Source organism: Nipponia nippon, unplaced genomic scaffold, assembly GCF_047370975.1.
Source record: "Nipponia nippon isolate SJK-2023a ecotype South Korea unplaced genomic scaffold, ASM4737097v1 scaffold_9, whole genome shotgun sequence".
Taxonomy (NCBI): domain Eukaryota; kingdom Metazoa; phylum Chordata; class Aves; order Pelecaniformes; family Threskiornithidae; genus Nipponia; species Nipponia nippon.
In genome coordinates this window covers 32,789,484-32,814,585 of record NW_028262413.1, presented here as the reverse complement: position 1 = coordinate 32,814,585, position 25,102 = coordinate 32,789,484, and the positions used below count along the sequence as shown (strand labels likewise).

Below are 25,102 nucleotides of genomic sequence, written 5' to 3'. Positions count from 1 at the left end.
TTCAGAAGAGCAGACCCAAACCTCTTCAGAGATCTGCTTGGAAGAATCCCATGGGATAAAGCCCTAGAGAGAAGAGGGGTCCAGGAGAGTTGGTTCATATTCCAAGACCACCTCCTCCAAGCTCAAGAAAGGTCTATCTCAACAAGTAGGAAATCAAGCAAAGGTGACAGGAGGCCTGTATGGATAAGCAAGGAGCTCCTAACTAAACTTAGACATAAAAAGGAAGTACAAGAGGTGTAAGCACGGGCAGGTGATCCCAGAGGAGTACAGGGATGCTGTCTGATTGTGCAGGCATGCGGTTAGGAAAGGCAAAGGCCTACCTGGAGTTGAATCTGGCAAGGAATGTGAAAGGCAACTCTACAAGTACATAAACAGCAAAAGAAAGACTTGGAAAAAATTTCCTTTTAGCTTTTTAGAAAGTAGTACAAAAGTCTGCTGATTCTCTCTGCCGTGTCTATACCATGTAAAGTGGCAGCAACCGCTCCTCTCACTGTGGTACAGCAATGGCATAGGACACCTCCATGGTAACAGGAGCCATTTCATAGAATCATAGAATCGTCAAGGTTGGAAAAGACCCTTAAGATCATCGAGTCCAACCGTCAACCTATCACTGCCACGTCCATCTATACCATGTCTTCAAGCATCACATCTATCTGTTTTTTAAATACCTCCAGGGATGGAGACTCAACCACTTCCCTGGGCAGCCTCTTCCAATGCCTGACCACCCTCTCAGTGAAGAAGTTTTTCCTAATATCTAACCTAAACCTCCCCTGGCGCAGCTTGGGGCCGTTTCCTCTCGTCCTATCACTCGTTACTAGGGAGAAGAGGCCAACCCCCACCTCACTACAACCTCCTTTCAGGTAGGTGTAGAGAGCAATAAGGTCTCCCCTCAGCCTCCTCTTCTCTAGGCTAAACAACCCCAGCTCCCTCAGCCATTCCTCATAAGACTTGTTCTCTAAGACCCTTCACCAGCTTTGTTGCCCTTCTTTGGACACGCTCCAGCACCTCGATGTCCTTCTTGGAGTGAGGGGCCCAAAACTCAACACAGTACTCGAGGTGCGGCCTCACCAGTGCCCAGTACAGGGGCACCATCACCTCCCTGGTCCTGCTGGCCACACTGTTCCTGATACAAGCCAGGATGCCATTGGCCTTCTTGGCCACCTGGGCACACTGCTGGCTCATGTTCAGGCGGCTGTCAACCAACACCCCCAGGTCCTTTTCTGCCAGGCAGCTCTCCAGCCACTGCTCCCCCAGCCTGTAGTGGTTTTTGGTTACAAGAGCAACAGGGCTCAGCCAAAGAGAAGTGGTCAAGGTACAGCCCACAACTGCCAGTTCAACCACTTGAAGTTAGACCCACTGACTTAAAAATTGGGTGATTTTAGTTGTTTTAGGCTATCCTACAACAAGTAACTCCAAATGACTAATTATTTATTGGTATTGAAGACTTGTTAGTGCAGATATTCAGAATTACGCAGAGAAAGAAACCACGACCAGGTAAATTAACTCTGAACTGAAGGAGAAACATTTTGCTTAGGTTAGACCTAACTTTCTGCCACAGAATGCAATAAGCACAACTGGAATGTTATTCAACCAGACAAGCAGATACACAGTTTACACTTCTTTCCACCAATTTTTCCTGGAACGTTTTCCTGTTTTTGCTGGAATGCTCTCCTTCTCAGATGTCACGTTTGTCATTTTGCCTTGGAGATGCATGGATGATGCGTGATCATTCTGAACAAGGCTGTATTTTTCAAGTAAAACTGTACTGACTGACCTTGATATTAACAATATACTTCAGAATTTGGGGAAATATAGTGTACATCCTGAAGACAGAGTCATAAATGCCTAATTCTCAGTGTCTGCCACCAGAAATAGAATGAGACAAAAAACAAAATTCAGGTGGTTTAAGCAAGCACTTTTCCAAGAGAACTCATATTGCTCACACTCACACTGCTCGTCTGAAACACCTACGTTTATCTAGGAAAGCCATCACTCTATCTCAGGAATGCGCCCTATACAACAGTGTCTCTAGACCAAGCATCAGAAAGATTACAGAATAGTGGTTTTTCTCCATGTTACTGGCAAGATAGGAGGAAGCAGGGCACAAGTTATCAGTACAACAGCTTCACCTTTCCAGAAAATAGACCTCTCTTTTCCTTAGATCAAAATATATGCCTACAAAAAACCAAACTGCCATGCCTCTGAGTGAAAGGCAAAAAGAAGTCCCATCTTGCCTAGAAGACCCAGGCAATTTGCACAGAAAACTCAGCTGCATCTTTGCTGGTATTTCTGTCTAAAAAAGAGTGTAGAAAAGGCCTAGGTTGTAACAGTTAAAGCTTACGTACCTCAAATGTGGGTTTACTAAAGACTGCACTGTCAGTGACACTGATTCATAAGATGGTTGACACTACAAGTCTTAGGCCACTGGACTGAAGGTGAGTTTTCTCCAGTTTTCCATTTCTAATTATCTACTTGGACTTGCAGTCTTTGTCTAAGATCTGTGGTTAATTAGCTCCACATTTTTTACCTCCTGGAGCTCAAAACCTCTGTCGATTTAATGGTAACTGCTAAATAATTTTTTAAATATTCTGAAATTAACAATTCAAACATCTCATCCTGGGTTTACTGAAATCAATTTCCTTTGTCATGCAACCGACAGGTAACTTACTTGTGATCAAGAAATAGAAAGAAAGGAGGTTAATACATTGAGCCATGTATTCAAAACAGTATTGCACCAGAGATCTGTAGTCACTCTAAATTATGACTTTATGGCTTTAAATAAAATGAGGGTGGCTGTAGTTGATGGTAACTGTTGGCTGGCACACTTCAATTTCAGAATAGAACATCTAAAATTACAATTCCCACTAAAGTTATATTTGTTCAAGAATTTAATTCTATCAACAGTAAGGCTTTGTATCTCACCAGCTAGCTTACACTAATACTTCCAAAAAAGCTATTCTATTTTCTGAAATCTAAGGAAAAAAAGAGCAGTCTGCTCTCTTTAACCTCCTTTCTAATTCTTCTTTAAAAAAGTAACAAACATGCTGCCATGACTGATAACAAATTACACATCCCAAGTACTTTCCAAGATGTAGATAACAGTTTTAAGGCACAGGCTGTGGTCAGAGAAGATGAAGAGAGGTACTCCTCCTGTAAGATCTTTCAGACAAAATTTGGACGAAGTTCCTGTGGCTCCAGGACTGGAGGAATTTGCAGTGCACCAGCCCTCTTCTCTCTGGACAACAGAGAGGGATGATGTGCTACTTCACTTCCCTGACAGGATGCGGTAGCAGTTCCCACACTGTCCAAATTCTAGCAGATCTATTTGCTCCGTCAACTTAAATGGAAATCTGGGACAAGAGTCGGCGGTAGTTCTCATAGGAAGCATTTTCACTTTTTAAAAAAAATGATAATAGCCTTTTTTTTTCCAAGCCAAAAGTTTTACTGAAAAGTGCTTTGAAATCTCACAGCTTTTCATCAAAACTGTTAATTTATCCTCCCTTTTTCCTTACGTAGCACAAAAATAATTTTTCTTTCTTTCTTGTTCCAACTTAAAATTTCCAATGTTATTTAGCTTTGACAGGTTTATTTTGGAAAAAAAAAAAAAAAAGAAAATTAAAAACCATGTATCATCTACATTTCTGCATCAAGAAATGAAGTAGCAGAATAAAGGAAAACATGGAAAAAAGAAAAAAGAAGAGAGTGTCCTATATTGAATCATACAAAATGAAAACAAAGCCTTAAATAGTACAAGATTTCTTTCTGATTTTTTCACTCCATTTCTTATCAGCCTATATAACCTAGTTTGACTTGAAATGCCTTAGGGGCATCAGAGATTCACAAAGGCTTCTCACACCAAGATCAGAAGGAATGTTCATACAGTCTCAACAGTGCCAGGATCTTGCTCTCAAGGTCCAGTTTCTTTCGAATTTAACTTGATCAGAACACGCACGTATTCTCCAAGCAACGGGAAAAAGAGATACTCATTTTTGACAGTTCTCTTGCTAAATTTCAGGGAGTAAATTTAAGCTGTGTAGGAGGCTGAAGGATATCCTTTGAATTCTGTTTTCCTACAATTTTGCTATCATCATTTTGACTCAGATTTCATTAATATCATTGCCAATAGCTACCAGGTCTCTGAAGAAATGGCAAGAACTATGTTCAAATGTCCATAGGGTCCATAGGAACTACAACCAAGACTTCTATGATGTAAAGGAAGAATACATTTACCCTGATGTGTTCCGGCAAGTGCATCATAAATTACCTGATTCGGATACTAAAATTCACCACGTATATGATAACCCAGATACTCAGCAGGTGATACTCACTGATTGCTGCTAAACAATAATAAGGTGTAATTAAGGATTCTGCCCATATGACTTGTATTAAAGACACAGAGTGTATTTAAATGCCAACCAAAATAATTCTGGTTTACATTCCCTCCTTTTCTCCACAAAAAGGCTGACTTCAAAAAGTCTCCTGACTTTTATAGGCTGTGTTTTAGCTCTAACACTTTTGCAGTAATTTCTCCAAGGAAAAAAGTTTTCTCAATATACTGGGAAGCAATTTTGACTGGTATCAATATTGCTGTATTTTTTTTAGCTCTACCTGTAGCTGTAACATGGATACTCATCTGGCCTTGGACCAAATTCACAAAATGTCCTCTCAAACTAATTAGGAAGCAAATGTTTTCAATGTATACGAACCGGTGACAGTCAGCTGAGATCCCTCACTGGTACGTCTTTATTTCAAAGCTCTGTGATTTTTAAGGTATGGCGATGGGTGGCTATGTATAGTACAAAAGCTTTCACTTTTACTATCACAAAAACTTATTCTTCCAAATAATTGCCTGTGCTATGCACTATTGAATCTGTGGTCACTGTGAATGTCTTACAGCAAAGATTAATCTGGCAAGCTCAAAGTAGTGTATCCATGACATCCCAAAAGCTCACTAATTACCAGTCCCTTTCCGTCCCTCTTCCTTCCCACTTCTCCCCTATGAAAACCTCAGTCTTCTGAAGTCACATTATTGCTGTTCCAGCAACGTCCAATGAAGCAAAGACATGGCTGACGGAATCCCTGTGAAACCTTCCCCTAAAGATCAGAAAACTGTTGACAAAGACACAAAAAGCACTGAGGGTGTATCTGACAAAGCTGGAGAGGCCAAATGGAAGGATAAAGAATGCCAAAGAATGTTGAGGAAAGCAGCTGTGTATCAAGGGTGTGAGAGTGTGAAATATTTCCTTTCAGAGGCAAATGCCATATATTCCCTTTTAATTTACATACTTTGTATTTCATATTTTTATTTTTGTTGTTTCTACTGATTTAAATATAAGCACACATTATAGTACTGATGTGTCTTTTACTTGTAAGATAACAGAAAACACAGGTCCAGCAATGCTTTGTGCACACAAGAGCTGCTGAATAGTCACCCTGCTTCTCCCCTCCATGCTTCTCTCCCACGCTGGAACCCTCCCATGGGTCATCTACTTTCTGTGCATGGTGTATGAAGCACTTACCTTTCCCACATGTAGTAGTGCACTCAGTTTTTCCAATCTGTTTCCAGTTGTGTTCTCGGTTTTGTCTTGGTGGTTGCACAGCAGGCACCTGGTTTTCTGGCTGATGAGAAGGAAATCTTCCTGGCTGAATAACTGGAAAAGTTCCAGCTGACTGTCCAGTGAGAGTATCTGTCTCCCTATGCAAATCCTCATCCTCATGATTTGTACTTTCTGGCATTCCTAACTGACCATTCAAGGGCTCCCCTGATGATGGACAACAACAAAAAAGTAAAATCATAAGCCTCACTTGCAAATATCAGTCTGTGTTTTCATCCACTAATAATCACAACTGGAGCATCATAAAACTTGAAAGCAGCTTTCATCTGCTATGCAGAGACCTCCTAATAGTGTCCTGCAAAGATTGTGTTGTTTTAAACTAAGATAACCAAGTCTCAGCCAGCAAATACATTAAAAACTGAAGAATCTCCAAACGCACTGTAGACTTAATGCACCCAGTGTCAAAATTTCCCAGATCTTTTTTTTTTTGTACCATATTCTGTATTCTGTCTCCCCATGTCACAGCACAGCTGCTCCTCATTACAGACTGCAAACACACTTAGAAATTTGTCAAGGCGAGTCACAAACATTAGAAGTAGGACCAAACTCGCTTGCAAATTTTCTACTGTCCTTCAGAACTTCATACCAGTACACACAGCACATATCCACAGCTCTGTCGGGAGCACGAGCTGTCCAGATTCTGGCTTGGGAAGGCAACAGTGTTGTGTTTGATCCTCTCCAGTTGGGAGAGGAAAGAGAAACTGTGAAGGGTTGTTTTAAATTATCTCAAACTCTGAAGAGAAAAATCATGTTCTATTTCATTTCTGAGACATGGTTACAACACTCCAGCTCATGCAAAGCCATGGTTAACATTTTAACAACAAAATGGTTACTGAAAGTAGAAATATGTGACCAGATTTCCTGCTACAGCATAAATAATCCCTGCCAGTATTAATTCACTGAAGTTACCAAATCTGCACAGACTTCTCTTTCAACACATAGGGTGAAATTCTGGGCCTATCCCATATCAATGGCAGTATTTACACGGAATTTAATGGTATGAATTTCTCCATTAGCTTGTTGGGTAACAAACTGTGTTTAATAATAGGAAATAGTGGCATTTTACCTGGCCTCCTGTGAGCAAGCAACTGAGGACTAATGACATTGTCTCCTGGAATGATATACTCATAATGTATACCTGGGTTAGGCTGCTGATGTATCATCTAAAAAGAAAAACAGCCATATATTCAGTTCTTCCACTTATTATATTACTAATACTTAAATATGTACTTGAACTGATCAACTACGTAACATTACTTATCATTGGTCAGGATAGAAACAATGGTTAATGACTGTCTCCAAAAAATGCAAAAAAAGATATTTGTTTCTGGAAAAAATAAGAAAATACAGGTCACTATGTTTGCAAACTGAGCTAGCTGGTGATGGCAGAGAAACTGTTTCTCTAAACCTTCTTTGAAAAATGTAAAACTGACATGCTCGGGGCCAAGGTGTGGCTGTTGACTGCATCAGCCGTGGCCTCGCCTCTCGCAAGAGTGGGCATCAGAGGCTCACACCAGGCCTCAGTAGCAGAAGAGATGGCCCTAAGGTCTCCAAAACATTCGCAGATAGAGGGAGCTTGACAGATGCCTGAGGAAACATAAGCAAGGAAGAAACAAAGCAGAGAAAAATAAATACCACGGACTTCAATCTACAAATCTAGCCAACTGCCTTTTTTAAGGTTTATCAGTTGTACTTGAATGGAGCACATGCAGACAGCACATATGTGTTATTCTGTGTGTACCGTCCCACAAATCAAACTGTTCCTTTCATCGCCATGCAGCTACCTCTGCACCACTCAATGAAGACTCAGCAATCAACTAGCTAAAATTACTAACATTATGCTGCTCTCACCATAAGCATTGCTTGATAAAGACCACAAGTGAACAGATTACAAAGGCCCACATACTTGTTACAGCAGCTGAAGGGTGCCTGTGCAACCCTCCTGCATCCTTCCATGCTAATTTTCAACTGACTGAAGATGTAACGTAAGAGCAGACAGACTCCCACTGCTTTACAGCTAGCCACACCAACTCTATCAAAGTGCTCGTTATGAAACACAGGAGGGAACTGTAAGGTTTTCTCCTTTAAATGTGAAAACGAAGCCGAGTGGTTTCAGAACGCTGCTGCACAAGCCCATGTGAGCTGACATGAGCACGCGTGAAAGTCAGCGTCGCTTCTTGTGTGCCTGTTTAAGCAGTTAGGCATAAGACCTGAGCAAGATATGACTTTATGAAACCTTTTTAGAACTGTTAGCAGCACGCTACATACGCAACTGGCTTGTATTATGTTGTTGCTGCTGCTGAGAGCCTAAGCATACACTAGAAATGCAGGGATGCCATCAGATGCTAACTTCACTGGTTTAGCTTCGATTACTTCAGTACTGCTTCTACTGACACCACTGCTTTAAAAGTCCTGAACTCTTTGTGGGGATTGGTCTGGCAGAAGCCTCAGATTACCTTTTTTTTAAAAACCAAACCAAACCAAACAAACACCAGAGCTTGCACTAGCTCTCTGGTTCTGACAAAGCATGGGCTGAAATGAAAAAAGTCATGCTATGCCAATGGCTTTATGACACAGCAGAGCACACTTAACGCTTCAAGGTTCCACTAAATTCGTCGCACCAATTAACACCAGCTAGGGATTCAGACCTTTGTTTTTCCTTGTGTCAAAAACACTTTTTCCTTGCCAAACATAATAGCTGTTCCTCTAAACTCTGTCCCTCAGAGATCATTCACCTTTCTGAACCGTCTAATAATGCATTGCCTGTAATATTTTTTGTAAGGGTTGGTCCTTCCCATGTCACTTTGTTATCCAAAAAATACACCCTCTTTGTGTTTGGTCCTGACAGAACTGAGCACTGTGAAGCTGACTTCAGCGGAAGAGTACCCCCCACCTTCCAGAACCAGGACCTGTTCTTAAGATGGTTCCAGGAACAGCCTTCCAGTGGTTCCCATGGTTTTTCCATCACATTTCTGGAAACAACTGACAGGCACATGTTATAAAGAGCTTAACTGATGAAGTCCCTATGAATATATTGTCACAGCTTTCCTGCAGGAAAATACCTGGAATTATACAATAGTTTTGCTTTGAGTTAGTGGACCTAAGTCTTTGTAGCCATGTATACTTCACACTTGGACAAAACTTGCATCTCTTTTTATCTTGCTAATTATAACCTGCTGTAACTTGAGAGAGATTTTTCCTCTACATTTTTAGAGTGGAAGAAAGACAGCATGATGTCAGGAAAAAGGAACAGAAAGCCATTTTAAGTTCCCATCTGCAAATCTCTTCATTTTTCTACACAGAGCATAAAGATCATGAGTAGGGATGAAAAGAGAATTATGTGATTCAGGAACTGCAAGACAAAGTCTGAAAAAAAGACATCTGTATCTGCACGGCTACAAATTTCAAACCCGTAAGAGAGGCTGTGGCATACTGATGATTGATTTTCTTTCATCTAGCACTATCCATTTTTATCTTCCCACACTAAAATGAAAAAGACACTAAACTATCAGCTTATAATGAATTATAGTATTCCTCATATCTAAAGGAAACATCTCAGATAAGAGGACAGTCAAATTAGATGTGACAATCCATAGTAGCAGCCACAGAGCAAAACTGATAAAGCTATGCCCATCAGGCCAGCTTTCTTATATTCATTGCAAAAGCAAAAAAAGAAGAGACTAAGCCTAAACTAAAATGTTAAAATATGATAAATTTAAGCTTAAGGGTTTTTGGTTTTTTTTTTTATGGTATTACTTTGGCAAAAAATCTGTTTAATCCATTTCCTGATCCTTTTCTCTCTGGGTCATTACGTATTAGGCATCAATCAGCTGACAATAGAAACTGAAAACCAAACCTCAGCTCATAGCATTCTGTAACTACACAATGATACGTATATTTTAAAAAACATGGAGTCTGCATTGCAGAATCTAGGAGCCCAACCATTTAATCTTCCAGGCTTTTGCCAGTCTTACATTGCAATCAATCATAAATTACCTGAAAAGAAGTAATGTTTGCATAATTATTACATTGCTTTAAGACACCATATAGCAGATGGGGAATAACCTTGCCAACTTCTAACTTTTCCGAGTTAAGTAATCAGGGTAGTTCCTATTCATTTTTCCATGAAACAACCCAGCACACTCATTTTTCCACCCCATATTGCACTTAAGGGCAAAAAAGCCATAGCTGGACGAAACAACCATATCACCAGTTAATCTATTTTTTTCAATGAGTGGATTTTACCATGTGAAAGTGTATAATCTCAGAACACATCATTTATTTTTGAATAACTTGTAATCAATTCCACTTATATTTTTTATTTCAATATGATGCAGTAGAAGTCCTATCTGAAGTAAACAGCTTTTTCAATATGATTCCCCCCTCTTAGGCACAATTTGTCTTCTCTCTTCCTTTCTCAGAAGGTTATTATCTATGGTCTCCTAGCACAGTTTCGTATTAAAACTGCTCTGCTGCAAATCCCACATTCTAGTTTTTTGGACTTCTGTTTCTTTTAAAGAAAACTGAGATGGTATCACTCTGTGAGAGGCCTTGTCTGATTTAGGTATTTCCTTCAGTTCACTGTAAAATTAAAGTACGCCAAATTTGCTTGCGTAGGAAAGTATCTGGAGGAAATCCAGTTCACAAAAATCCCCAAACCAACCCCAGACATTTGTATGCTTTATCTCTATTTTACTGAGCAAGTAAAATTGGTTTTACTGGATCAGTAAAATCTGAGAGAAAAAGGCTTCATCGTTATTTAGATTTCCTATGATCTGGAGCAAGATGGGAGCAACAGCAAGCAATAGTAAATATCAAAAATAATGTTTCAAAATTAAAGGAACAAAACAGTAATAAAGTATCGGCACTGAATGCAATTTTAGTGTTGCATGTTAACAGTGAATTGAACAACTTTTGTACATCAGGAAGATTAATCTAAATACAAGAAACTTACATAGACATCAAGGACTTCATTTGTTGGACCGTCAGCTAAAAACGACTCTCCCGCAGTGCTGGAGATTTCATTGGGGCGTTTATAAGTGAACATTGTCCCACCACCTTCATATCTTCCAGGTCGATCAATTGCCCAGTTTCCATTGATGATGGACCGTCCTGATCGACTCCGCAACGCTGTAGAGGATGGAGACAGAAACACAAGGACTTTGGTCAGAGGAAATCACCTGCACATACTGGTGCCCAAGCAAATCCCCAAAGGTGCATGACACAGTTAGGTGTTCTTTGATGACAGGACAAAGCTGTGTGGCTGTTGAAAAGAACAGTTATATCAGTAGTTGTGCCAAAGAAAAAAAAAAAAGCCTAGAAAACTTTGTCCAAACACTTGGTATGTTTATGTTGCAAGAAAAGAAAGAACAATCAAAGATAGCTTGGAAACCTTTTTCAACAGTTCCTCACAGGTTGCCATGTGACTCTCAGCCAGCCATCAGCATGCACTGAACACACGTGGATGCTGAGGAAGTGTTTTCCTCCACTTCCTTCCCATTGAATTGACTGTTTTGTGATGTAGACAGAACAAAACACAGAGGCAGATACAGAAAATCAGTACATTATACAATGCAGAAGCAGCAAACAATTTAGGGACACATGAGTATCCTGGGTTGCCAAATATACCAGTTATTCTTCATGAAGCCATTTAGCTACTCCCTCCATTTCCTTTTCAGAACACGACTTTTTGCCAGAACATCTGCAGAGCCCCGATCTGCAGCACTGTTTGGAATGACGAGCTCTCTGAAAATGTCAGCAGGATCTCCTGTGTAAGGAAAAGTGACTTTGCAAATCAGATTCTAGCCAGGGAAGGATATAATATGGATTCAATATCCAGTTGTGCCGTCCATTCCCTTTGTCATCACGGGCAAGTCACTCATTTCCAGGTGCCTCTGTTCCTTCTTGTTCCTACCTTCTCTATCTGTCTATGTGACTATAATTTTAAGACCTTAAGGTCAGAAACTCCTGACACATACACATACATAATTTTACGCAATATTACAGTTATATATTTTAAAATACAGTAATATCTTGAAGCTGAAACCACATCAAGACATTGTTTAAGTACACAGGAAAGATAGGACCCTTTCTCTAAAGGCTCTACTCAAAAGATTTTCAGTTTTATTACAGAACAACTTGCTTTTAAATACAGACTTTAAACCAGACAACAAAATCTACTAATATCCTTGGCTGTGTGTCATGGTTTAACCCAGCTGGCAACTAGGCCTCACACAGCCGCTTGCTTACTCCCTCCACAGTGAGATGAGGGAGAGAATCAGAAGAGTAAAAGTGAGAAAACTCGTGGATTGAGATAAAGACAGTTTAACAGGTGAAAGCAAAAGCCACGCACGCAAGCAAAGCAAGGAATTAATTCAGTACTTCCCATCGCCAGGCAGGCATTCAGCCACCTCCAGGAAAGCAGGGCTCCATCACGCGTAACGGTTATTTGGGAAGACAAACACCATCACTCCGAACATCACCCCCCTTCCTTCTTCTTCCCCCAGCTTTATATGCTGAGCATGACATCATATGGTGTGGAATAGCCCGTTGGTCAGTTGGGGTCAGCCATTCCGGCTGTGCCCCCTCCCAGCTTCTTGTGCACCCCCAGCCCACTCACTGGTGGGGTGCGAAGCAGAAAAGGGCTTGACCCTGTGTAAGCACTGCTCAGCAGTAACTAAAGCATCCCTGTGTTATCAACACTGTTTCCAGCACAAATCCAAACCAGCCCCATACTAGCTACTGTGAAGAAAATTAACTCTATCCCAGCCAAAACCAGCACATTCTATATTGCTCGGCAATTTACTTTTTAATGCAAATTAAAGCTACGAGCTTTGAACTCATAAAAATGTAGGGCTGAGGACCCAGTTATTCCAGAGACTGTTTCTTCTTCTGTCACAAGTGCAATGCTCAGTTAATATGCTCTCAGCATTATACACAACTATTTATGCTGCTGGGAAAAACTTAAAAAGCCTACATACATGGCCTAAATGATGGGAAATTTTAATGTTGTTAATTCCAAAGTAATATACATTAAAGAAGAAACTTAAATTGTTCTTACATATTCCAGACATCTGAATTAAGTGAGTTAGTTAATAGAAGCAGTATTTCTGCTTTTGCTGCAGGCTTCTCAGTGAAGAACATCAGTGTGACTGTGTGGTGAGAAATGGTCACAAAATGTCAATGTAAAGGCGCATTATATTAAGATAAGAAAAGACAGCAATAGAGAACCACACTGCAAATATCATTGCTCTTTTATATAAATTAATGATTCTAAGTGCAATACTATTGCCACATTTCAGAAACCGTGTCAATCACTTCATTACTCTTCTTTCAGTACCCCCTTGTTGAAAGCAAACCTTCTGTATTGAGAAAATTCCATAGTTACAGATAAAGATGCAGACAAATATAGACATATGGATTAAAAATCAATTATTCCAATTCAAAACAAAAAAAATAAAGGAAAGTAATGAAAAAAAAGTTTTTAAATTCAAAAAGAATACTTTTCACATGATGTGTGTCTATAGGCCTATCAGCTTCAATCCAACAAGAAGCTGTTGAGGGGAACACAAGGGACTGACTGGACTGGTAGAGATTTTTTTTTTTTTTTTAATTAATGGAAGTAAATAGCTGCAAAGGAACATCCTGATATTGAAGGTTTGAACTTCATAATATCCTATGTATATTAGGCTAAGACCTAAGAACTCAGAACAGAACATACTGGGCAAAGGGACAGTGACACTGTTAGTGTCCTTGCCTTGCTAAGTTGCAAGATTCAAAGTCTTTTTCCCTTATGGGAGTGGTTGCTGCTGACTAATCAACTATTTTCAATTTGCTTAATATTGATGAAATTGTTTATAGAGGATGACTTCATTGTGGTTTTTGATAAATTTTGTAAATAGTGCTTAGATACCATCATGTACTGATGTCTCTCGTAAGTCCTTACCATTGTTATTCGTTACTGAAAAAGGAATGGTTCATTAGACAAAGGGGGTGACTTTATCAGTCTTCAACCAACTAGAATTTTCAGTTCTGTTTGTGATTTCAAGTCAGCTTGCATTAGTTTGCCTTATAATACATGCAAAACCAAAGGTATGCAATACTAATATATTACCTAACTACTAATAGATTTGAATTGCAGTTGTATGGGCTTTATTAATTATCCCTGCACTAAACTGATACAGTCACTTTTCTGTATGACTACAGTCATACTTTTTCAAAGTGGGGTAACAAATGACATGAGAACACGTGTGCAATTTGCAAATTTAAAATATAAATTAGTTTAGTCTTTATTATTAGTGTCCCAGTTTGTGCAATAAAAAATTTTAATAAGATCAAATCTGTTTTTCATTAAAAGGAAAATAAGGTAGTAACTGAACAGAATGGGTATAAAAGTAGATAAATTAATTTAAAAGACTTTATATTATTGCATTCCTTTCTTTCTACACTGTAAAGAAATGTGTTTTTTATCGTTCTGGACAAAATGTAAGATGTAGGAAGGTTAAGGATTAAAGCAATTGGTTACCACCTGTTCTGAACCTATAAGAAAGCAGCCCATATTGTTGACAAGTCTTTACTCTCGAGGAAATACATAGGACTGTCCCTGGACCACTTGTCCCTGTAAAGAGCTTTGATGGGTGAAGTTTCAGACTTTTACTTCTCCCTATGCAAAACACTCAGTGGACTTGAGTGGCTAGACAGAGCTGCACCCACATAAACTCAGAAGGCATGAGTCGCAGTGGAGAACTTCCCACCTTTTTGGACTTCTAAAGGACAGCAAACTTAGTCCATATCATTCCCAGAAGAGCACTAAAATGGCTGGCATAATCAAGAACCTAGTACATTTGGCTTGCAACTGAAGTAAAAAATTTAAATGACATTAAAGGTTCTGGATCAGACCCTGTAAAAACCTATTCACACATTTTGAAATTTTATTTTACTTAATGCTACCTGTTTATTTTCCCAAGAGCTATCATACAGCCACTTGCTTCCCAGGTCTCATTTTCTGACACATTAACAAAACAGTCTCTATACTGTAAACATTAGTTGAAAAATATTTTATACATCAGCCATGAAAATGGCATCATTATTAGTCATATAGTGCTGGGAGGAAAAATTACAGCTCACATACTATTGCACACAGGTTGAATATGAAATCCATTCACACTATTTACATGCTATTTACACTTGTTACATTTTAATTCAAACAACTGTGGAGTAAACGCTTCTGCAAAATTTATTGGAGACTGGTTTTACATTGTTTTTTAATATGGCACACTTCCTTAACTTTATGATTTGAGTATTTTTTCTTATATTGCTGCTAAACAAATAAAATAAATGAATTATCAAGAGCTCTAGCAAATAAAATAAATGAATTATCAAGAGCTCAGAAGAAAGAAAGAGAGCTGGCTAAGATTAAATTGTTGTTAATAATGAAGCTGTAGAAAGATGGCTGTCTGAGAAACTGAGACTCCATTAAACTTTCATTTCAAATCCATCATCTGACAGGTCTGAAAGAGGCCTCCCCATAAAAAGGGAAAATGTGCCTCTCTCATGTTTTGATCACTCCGCAGCTATCACCTCAACTCTGCCCCGTGAAGAATTTTTATGGTGCTAATATTTTTAGCCAAAGCATGAGAGATTATGAAAAGCTTTACCGTTAATTCCTCATGAGGAATTCCTCATACAGTCTGTAGCTGATTTCATCTATCTTCCATCCTGGGATCAGCTTCTTAACTAAAACTTTGTTTACAGTGGCCTTCAGTAATGTTTTGCACTAGAGAGATGGAATATTTCAGGATACAAACTGTGATCAACACTTCTACTTGGGCTACAATTCCATGACAAAATCTCAATAGGTCTTCTATTTCAAGTATCTAAAGAGTATTAATTAATTTTCTACAGTTCAGCTTACAGCTCTCCTTTTAAAGATGTTTTGCAGCTCCTGCCTTCCTCTTTAACAATTCTTTACAGCCTCCCCTACAACTCAGAAAAAAAACTAGCGAAAGATAATTTAAATCAAAGGCAGTCGATGCAGTGGTGCAACGGAGTGAAGTTCTGTAAAAAATGACCTCACATCCACTTTCAAGGTCAGTATTTCCAGTTAGAAGTTGTGTTTTATGGTTTATAAGAGTAGCTTTTGTAATCCTAATTTAAACTACATCACTGCAATCAGAAAATTAAAAAATCAGTTTCTCCACTACTTCAAAGATAATTCCATTACTATAGTTCCCTTTTGTTACGTTTTTCAATCTTGCCAACTTTCTCAATTCTAGCTCACTACATGCTCCAGCTCCTGAATGTTAGTGACTACTTCATACTCTTAGGTGAGCTTAAAAAAAGATAAAACCAAAACCTACAAAAAAGTTTGTAACACTCAGAATGAGAAAAATATACGAAGACGGGAACTTAGTATACATCAAAGCTAGGGTACAAGTAAAAAGACCCCAGTATTATTATTATTGTGAAAAACATCATCCAGCCTGTATCAAAACTTTCTATAAAACTTTTAAATATGTAACAACAAATTAAGAATCTTACACAGGAAAAAATGCACTGCTCCTTACCATTTACTAACCCAGTTGTTCTGGCATAAATCCATCACTCCTCTTTCTCCTTTCCCCTCACCTACAGCTAATTTAACAGCTAAGGTAAGTTTTGGTGTTCCAGATTTTAAAAGTTTCACTCAACTTTTTCAAACAGGCAATTTCTTATTAGAACTACAGCATCTCATTTACAGTATTACCACCAAAAAAGAACAACCCACCTTTAAAAAACCAGAGTGTGGATACAATTCAAGCAAAACCATTTGCTCTTCTGCTCAAAACTCTCCTACCTGAGATTAAGTGCCTAGTGCTGCTCAAGCAGATGGAGAAGAACTTGGAAAAAGTTGATACCATTGCATATCTCCTGAAGACAGTTTTCAAAAATGTGCTCTCATTCCCATGATATCAGCGAATAAGCATATTATCAGACATAAGGTAACTGCCTGATTAATTTTCGGCTCCTCTGTAGTCTCCCTGTTTCCAGAATTATTGTCTGATTTTTAATGACTTGGGGTCCCACTTGGTTAAAACTGACCAGAAAGTCTTTCTAGCCCTTCTCAACTCTGAAAACAGAGTAAATAGCTGGAATTTGGCCAACTTAAGATGCTACACCTGCAATATAATAACTATTAGCCTGAAAAATAAAATAACTCACTCTGTCATGAATTGTATGTGTGAAAATAACTGCCTTGGTGAAAGGAAAGTGTCATGAGTCAGTCACAGTGAAGCAGCGGTGAATCAGTGAGAGAGTATTACATGTACAGATCCACTGCAGAGGTTAGAGAAATAACTCCGTATGAAAAATCCTAATATACTTCCAGCTACCAAGTTAAGTTTGAACAAAATTAGTTTTCCAGATATTTTTAAGCCGCTAAATTAGTAACAAAACTCATTAAATCTACAGCGGAAAAGGATTTCAAGACTTCCAGAATTTTTCATTTCATAGTAAGTTCACATTATGCAAGAAAAGCCTCTTCTTGTGGAGTTTTCCTAAGTCTTAATTCTGGGAAAAGCCCAAAACATTTGCTTGTGAAAATTAAAGTTTGCCTAAACTCAATGTAAAAATACATTCAGCTTGAGTTACAGGGCAAAGGTTCATATCACATCTTAATTTATCTCATTATTATTATAACATAATACAACAAAAACGACAAAAAAGAAAGTGAGCAATTAAGTAGGAACAAATGGCAACTGCCTCTGTAAGATATGTAATTTACAGTGTATTCATGTTAATGTGCCAGGCATTGCCAACATTACACATTTCAATTTATTTATCCCCATGTTCCTCAAAGTTAGGTTTTGATAGGTCATTTCTGTACACATTCAGTTTTAGCCTACCCAATGTTAAACACACCTTATACTATATGAAGTGTGTCCAGTCTGGCATTGAAAATTTATAAAATACATGCTAAAAGCTTTGTATGATCCAGAAAGAATATACATGCACTATTCCCAGCCCAAAGTCCCACCTGTGCTTCAGAAAACTGGAAACATCCCGATTCATATAAGCAGTTTGATATATTTTGTAAACTTATTACTGAATGACTCCTATTTTTCTAACCACTTCATATCTGAAGAGAAATATTTTATGTGTGGGCCTAGTACCTCACTATCTGCAACACATTTTCACCCAAAATTGCATAGGCACAGTACCAATAATGAAATAAAACCTCTCAAACCTGGCAACAGCACTAATATTGAGTAACACAGTATATTTATTTTCTGTCCTAAGGCCTTTTTGTCTGGGAGAACAGTGTCCTAAGTCCTACTTAATTGCTTTACAAACCACATAAAGTCTTTAGACAGACAGAATCAAAGTTATTTCCCATATATTAAAATTATTAAGTGTCTCTCATTTGGTCCTGACCCAAACAGAGAGAAGGAGCGAGTAGTTCCTCTCTGCTGGGAAGAGGACTGCATGGTTGCAACTGTGGTCAGTGGGAAACAAAGTGAAGGCTTGTGCTGTTGAAGTTAATTGCAAATGTCTCGCTGGTAATTTAATCCAGGGGACACTGACAAGCTGCAGGTGCACTCAAGATGCATGACAAAGATTGACAAAACATGGTAAAAAATTATTCGATGAATTTCCTCAACAGAGGCACCCAGAAAAGGCGAGTGGGTGAGATGGATGCGGCTCTCAAGCCACATTTGTTTTGCAGCTGCCAATTAAACCAAAGCATCTTATGGGCAAAGTGTAGCAACTATCTTATTTTTACACCTCAGCACAATTTTTACTCGACACATCACATTTCGAGCATATATTTGGCGTTTTACTTTAATAAGCATTTTTAAAAATAAATTTTGTTGCTGTTTAAGTTGAATTAAAGTGTAAGAACGTTTTGGCTAAACTAGTTTTCTTTAGAAATAACACTTTCCCAGCATCTTTAAAGAAAGTGCCCAGAAAAAGCTGCAGTAAATAACACTACTTCTGAATAAGTACTACGATGAAAGAAGTGAAAGAAACACACAACTTCTACTATTTATTTTTCCTGTATGAAAATACATTGTATGGAGCTTTCAGAGACAAATCTAAAATATTCACACACTGGATTATAAAAATCAGTGCAGAACGGTGCATCTTGTAACACAAACCCACAAAGACACCCTTTGGCGAAATCTCCTGTGAGGTAAGTCAGTCAGTTTCTTGGTAAAAACCATGCATAACTTGGCAGTGGGGAACGTAACAGTAAGAGAGACTTGGAAGGGGGGGTGTTGTTGGAAAAGTCCAACCCATGGACTGCATCAAGCTGGCCATTAACTCTGAACAGCACATGCTTACAGCCTGTTGACCAGCTGTATACCACAAGTCTAACTCCTAAAACCACTGGCTACTTCTGAACGTGTATAGATTGTAAAACTCTCTCCAAAAGTACTTGAAGACAACTTCAGATACTTTAAAAAAAAAAAAAAATTTAAAAAATTCAGTTTTACAAAACATAGCTTGCCTGCATGCCTGTCAGCCTTGCAGTACAGAATACACAACACATTTCAAGTCAGCGAAGAAAGAGCCCATTGACCACAGTCTAGCAATACTCTAAGTCATATTATACAGCTACTAGGCTACTTAAAGTATCTCTGATGCGTAAAGAGAAAAAAAAGCCAAATGCCTAGAGACTCAACTACAGTTTTAAAATAGTAAAATATGCATTAGTCCAAATGGATTCTCTGAAATAACTCCTTTCCAAAAGCATAGATACTTGCTATTATTAGAACACACCTTAGTTACAGAATATTTCGGAGAAGTTTGGCACACTTCTTGTGAACTGAATTATGCATTGTTTGCCTCTGACCTTTTGAATTCAAACTCCTATTGAAGCCATGGCAAAGCTCCCACAGGACTCTGAGCTTAATTCAAGAAATATTAGTAGGGCTAAGAATCTTGTAATCAGCAAGAATCAAATGATCTTTAACAGTCTGATCCTACAAAACCCTTATTCTAGAGCCAACTGAGGATATTAGAAAATGGTCAGCAGTTCACTGACTGGGCCCTAAATTAGCAGCAGATTGTACACACTCAGTCTGAAGAAGTATTTCTGCAGGTGGGACACCTTAATCTCCTGCACTGTATTTGATTTCTTCACTGGCAAGCAAGACAGGGTAAGGGTACAGATCTTCCATGACAAAAATGGGGCATCTTCTAACTGTGAATAGCTGCGACAAAGTGTTGCTGAACTTTCAACCATTTCAACCAACAAAGCCAATACTTGTCACTTAAACAGTGTCAGAAAGGACCCAGACCACAGAGTGGGACTCTCCACTGGGAAGTACTATATGACCTTACATAACCCTAATGCAGATGAATACTTTCTAATACAAACTTTAGGACAAAAAAAACCCTGTGTATACCTCCACTATTCCGCAGTCCAGGGAGGACCAGAAGCAAACATAATACAAAAGCATAACATGACTTTTCATATGTTTTTTAAGATCCTGACTGAAACCAAGAGTAAGCTGGATCCTGTGGTATTTCCAGTCCTTTTTCAAAGCCTAGGAACCAGAATCTTCTGCACAAGTATCCAAATTTGAGATACTTATTCATATTTGGATCTGGGAAGCATCTGGAATTTTTGTTCTGTCTTTCTATACAGTTACCCAAAATAGGGTAATATAGACCCCATCCTTACAAATCTTAATCATTTTTTCACCTACTAGGAACTTAAAAATCTACTTTTTAGAAATCCAGCAAACATCTTTCCTTACATCTTTGAATAGCTTGGGCACATGCTTATTTCCCAAAGTTATTGTTGCATGTCATCCATGAACTGAGTAGTATTCATAACACTGCCAGTTAGGTACGACACATAGTGTTATTGCTAACAATAGCATTCAAGCAATTGCTTAAATATTTTCATAGTACAGAGGAAAAGTGGTGATAAAAATACCAGATTTGCAATACTATTACAAGAAATTATAATTCAAGTATACTATTATTTCCAAGGAAAGACTTGCGCAGTTTTCTTTCTTATCTAAAATATTAACAGTAGACTTCAGATCAACATTATGTTCTTCAGCATAATCCTGCTTAAGGAATTTTTCTGGTATTCTACTTGGGGAGCTATCAGACCATATCAAAGAAATCCTGCTTCAAATAAATTTGAAATGCTGCTTTCAAATAAATTTGAAACAGTGAATTGCATTAAACCAATTTTGCCAAATTTGTCCTGAGGTTCTACTTCAGCAGGTTTTATCCTTCCACAGTGACACAGTGAAAAAAAGCCAGTACAAGAGATTCCTGCTCTGCTGTCTTAGGTCTAATTTACTGTTGTCTAGTTGTGAGGGAACAGACATCAGCTGGATGCATTTTCTAATGATTATGAGAGCCATCTTTTTTTTTTTTTTTTTAAACACAGTCTAGTAAATTTGTATCGATTTGAAAGGTGGGCACATAATCTTTAGTGTTAGAATGGAAATAGATTACTTAATGGTAAGTTAGAACAGGTGGATGAGAAATCAATTGAGCTGATGGAAAATTTATCTTCAACCTCTATTACTGATTATAAGCTGGCTTTTCTGAATCTGCAGTTTCGTACCGCAGTTCTATGTTATATATAGATGTCACAAAACAATCTTTATTACTAACACTAGATGAGTGTGCTGGAATCCAATTCCTTCAAAGCTCATTTACTTTTTGCCATTCATCTTGCTTGGCCACTTATCTACAATGCATCCAGCAGGCTTAATGAAAACAGCATTGCCGGTTCTACTTCAGTTTCTGGGCAATTTCCTCTTCTGGATTTCATGCAAGTGCTGAGATGTTGGGAATGCAGTTGCTTCCAAGGACATGCTTAAAATAAAGAACATGTTTGTTAGGGTAGTTCTTTAAGACCACATCCTTCTCCTGCCTTATCTATTTCATTTAACCTCATTTTTGGTCCAAAATAATCTGACAGTATTTTAAAATACTTAAGATTCTCTGGAAATATCCTCTAGTTTTGATACATTTTTCTTTTGTGTTTCACTGTGTTACAAGCAAGTCCAATACTCATGAATTGATAAAACTAAATTACAAAGGTTTTTTGTGCTTCATCAGCTGTATGCTGTGATCAATCTACATTTCAGTTCTGAATTATGTGCAGAGATGTGTCAGTGATTGCAGCACTGCATTCACAGAAGACAAATTATTGTCAACTTTTCCAAGGGTTTGTTGCCTGGAGGAGACATACTCTCTTCTAACTTTTCATTTCAGATTTTCTGACTACCATTCTAAGCTCCCCTGCAGCCCACTGTTAAAAGCAGTCTAAAACCAAACAACTGACTGCCCCTTCTACACTACCTACAGCTGCACTAGATGGTAAAGCTCAGCAAACAAAACCAGACAAACCCCCAAATCCTAATAATATTACTTTGGCACAAAATGAAATGTTTTCCTTTGGTGTCAGAACATTAGTACTTTTGGTCTGACTCTGAAAAACGTAGCTTGGATTTGAAATTTGTGTCAAAATAAAATTTTGAAAATATCGTGTCACAAACATCTGTTGCTTTCCTGAAAAAGCTGTGGCCAAGTACTAGAGGAATTTGACACAGATGCATACATAGTTTTCATCCTGCCTCAGCCTTTTGTTGAACTTGCTACTTTTTGGCAGGTATTTCCCAAGTTTTAATTACAATGGCAAGACAATTTTGGTTCACTTGTGTAATCCTCTTTTTTTTCTCTCTCTATGTATCAATTTATCAAATCTCTGAAGCAGCAGCATGGGTGAAGTTTCACAGTAAAGTACTGCTGGCAACATAATTTCTTTATTTCATGATAGTTCCGAAATTGTCCTCAGAGAAAGAAGTTTAATCTTGCTCAGAGCTCCTCATGTGCCTGTTCTTGCAGATCATCTCAGGCAACAAATCCCACTATAGCTTTCAAAAAATTCCCCATTTTTTTTCTACCTGCAAAAAGAAAATACTATTTACTTGTTTAAAGGTAAAGGTTTTACAGTTAATCACTGCAAACAGAAATGCTCATTTTCTGCCACTGCAGCAAAGAGTCATTTTCCTTTTGGAGCATTCATTAAACTGTTGCTCTCCTAACTTCCCCCTGCTGATGCAGCCTTCTCTTCACTCAGTTATGCCTGTTCGTTCTTTCACTTCTGACTTCAAAACCCATGTTGATGCATCAGCACAAGGAAAATGCTGGGGCAGCAAAGCAGAACAGACAATTAACTACTGCTGCAATAAATAATACAGGCTTTGAGAAAGAAAACTGATTTATCATATAGCCATGCAATCTATTCAGGCCCAGACACTACAGCAGGTTCAAAGTCTTGACAGCTTCAATAAAATCTCCAAACAAATTTCAGATTTAATCTGCATGTTACAAAAGGGCATACATCTTTAGCTCTTATCAGAAGAGGATGCAGTATTTCCCCATGTTTTTTAATACAGTCTTCCCTGATAGGTATTAATAATAGCCAACTGAAACAAAAACACATTAGCTAGTCTGCCCTTCCTCTTTTGTTACGTCTTTTTGATGAGATGAGAAGCAAAATGAAACAAACACACTCTCTGACTACAGTATTCTCACACTTCAACTTTTGATACTCTGGCACATGCAAGTTACTGCAGAATTGCATACAGTGATATCTGACATGACATTTGCAAAATATGTGATTATATGGCATTTATTGTGCTTCAGTGTTGCTACAGCTCTCCCACACATCACACTCAATCCCACTGGGGAACAGAGTGCAACACTGAAAATCTAACCAGGGACCTTTTAAAAACAGATATGAATAGTAGTGTTAATCAATCAGACAATTTATTTTAATCCAGCTGCTAGAGTAAGACTGTAAATATATGTCCGTATATGGGCTGGAACTTTTGAAACAGGGAGTTCCTGAAGCAGATTAGATGATGCAAGTAAAAAGGTTAATTAAAGCAGAAATTTCAGCATTTTGGCAATTCTTCCATTGCAAGGCATACGCACTCCTTATGAATTACACCTTGGGTTTCATTTTCAGGTTTTTTTTTCTATTATTGCTTTGCCTCTTTAAAACTGCTCTAATAAAAAGCCTTTTCCCATTTTTCAAACAGGGGCTTTTGAGTGATTGATGACTTTTCATATTATTATTCATAAGTACAGAATTAATAACACTTACACGATTCCCATGCTTTCCATAGGGAGTAAGTTATGCAGAGGCAATACTCCGCAATGTTGAGATATGACTCTAAATAGCTTACCTGGAGCATACAATTAGTTTCTAAAAGCATTTATTGTAGGACATACTAATATTTACAGAGAAAGAAAATGAAAGAACAAGAGGAAACAACAGAGATGAGGTTCATCTCTATGCTAGTGTTATGTTTACGAGGACTCTAGCACAAAAGTAAACCTGCTTAGTCCTCTTTAGCATGATGGGCTTTATTAAAGTAAGGAAAGTGTGGAGGCATTAATGGTATGCTGTTAACTATCTATGCAAATGTGTCAGGATCTCAATAACCACTACCACAATTAAAGATACAACAATCCAATTCTGCACCAAGGGTGTTTCGACTCGCAGTTTGTATCAAAGTGTATGGACTGAAACAAGTAAAAAAATCCTGCATGAAATGACATCACTCCTAAACACAGTCATTGTTATTTTATGAGTAGTATATTACAGTCCTCTGTACTGGAGGGGAAGTAAGACACAAGTTATCAAAAGGCCAGCACAGTGTTTGCTGAAGGTTAAGAATCATTCCAACATTAATTGAAAATGAGTAGGTTTCCTATTATTCTGTAAATGAGCTAAACTAAAAGGACTTACACAGTCTTCACAATGACAGCATATGATAAAGAATGATGAGCTTTCCATTTCTTTTCACCTGGCCATCCTCTATAATTATATACCTCAAATACATTTTATTAAGTACTATTAAAATGATCTATAAAAAGCTCATTCTCTTTTAACTTGCACAGAAATTTCCCTCAAGTTGAAAGGGTAGGAGGATATGACCAAATTCCCAATTCCATTAAAGTCAGTGTAAACATTCTGCTATTTTCAATGGTATATAATTTTACCATTGTTCAGGTTTGTCCTGAAAATACTGAAAAGGACAAAAGGGCTGGCACAAAAGTAGACTGAGTCAAATGAAATGGGAAGAAGATAAAGGACAGCACTAAACCCCAGAGGAATGGAGTAAGAATCATGCATGTCTTGTATCTGTAGAGAAACTATGTTAAATGTATACGCAGTTGCACATCTACTATTCTGTTTTAGGAAATACAGCACCTCCAGGGAACTCTTGTGGTTCAGAAGGACATAGGAATTGATCTGCAGAATAACACACATGTAACTCATAACTGTGGGGTTTTTCCTACACAGAACTTCAAAAAGTCTTTTCACATTCTTACTTATGCATCCTTAATTTCTTTCTTTAAAGAAGACAGGGTTAAAGTTTCTAAGTGGCAGTCTCAGAACTTCAGCTCTTATAAGACTTAACAAAAAATTCAGCCTTATCCCAATGAAAAAGCAC

The 25,102-nt window shown here is 38.1% G+C and overlaps 1 protein-coding gene across 1 annotated transcript in view; it reads right to left on the bottom strand.

The window, feature by feature from the left end:
* The window catches only part of THSD4 (thrombospondin type 1 domain containing 4), a 336,017-nt gene that overhangs the window by 28,128 nt on the left and 282,787 nt on the right, over positions 1-25,102 (bottom strand). The window contains exons 9-11 of the mRNA XM_087744677.1: positions 10,570-10,745; positions 6,682-6,778; positions 5,520-5,762 (exon numbers count right to left, since the gene is read on the bottom strand). Coding sequence (XP_087600803.1) covers positions 5,520-5,762; positions 6,682-6,778; positions 10,570-10,745 — 516 coding nt within the window. The remainder of the gene's footprint in view (positions 1-5,519; positions 5,763-6,681; positions 6,779-10,569; positions 10,746-25,102) is intronic.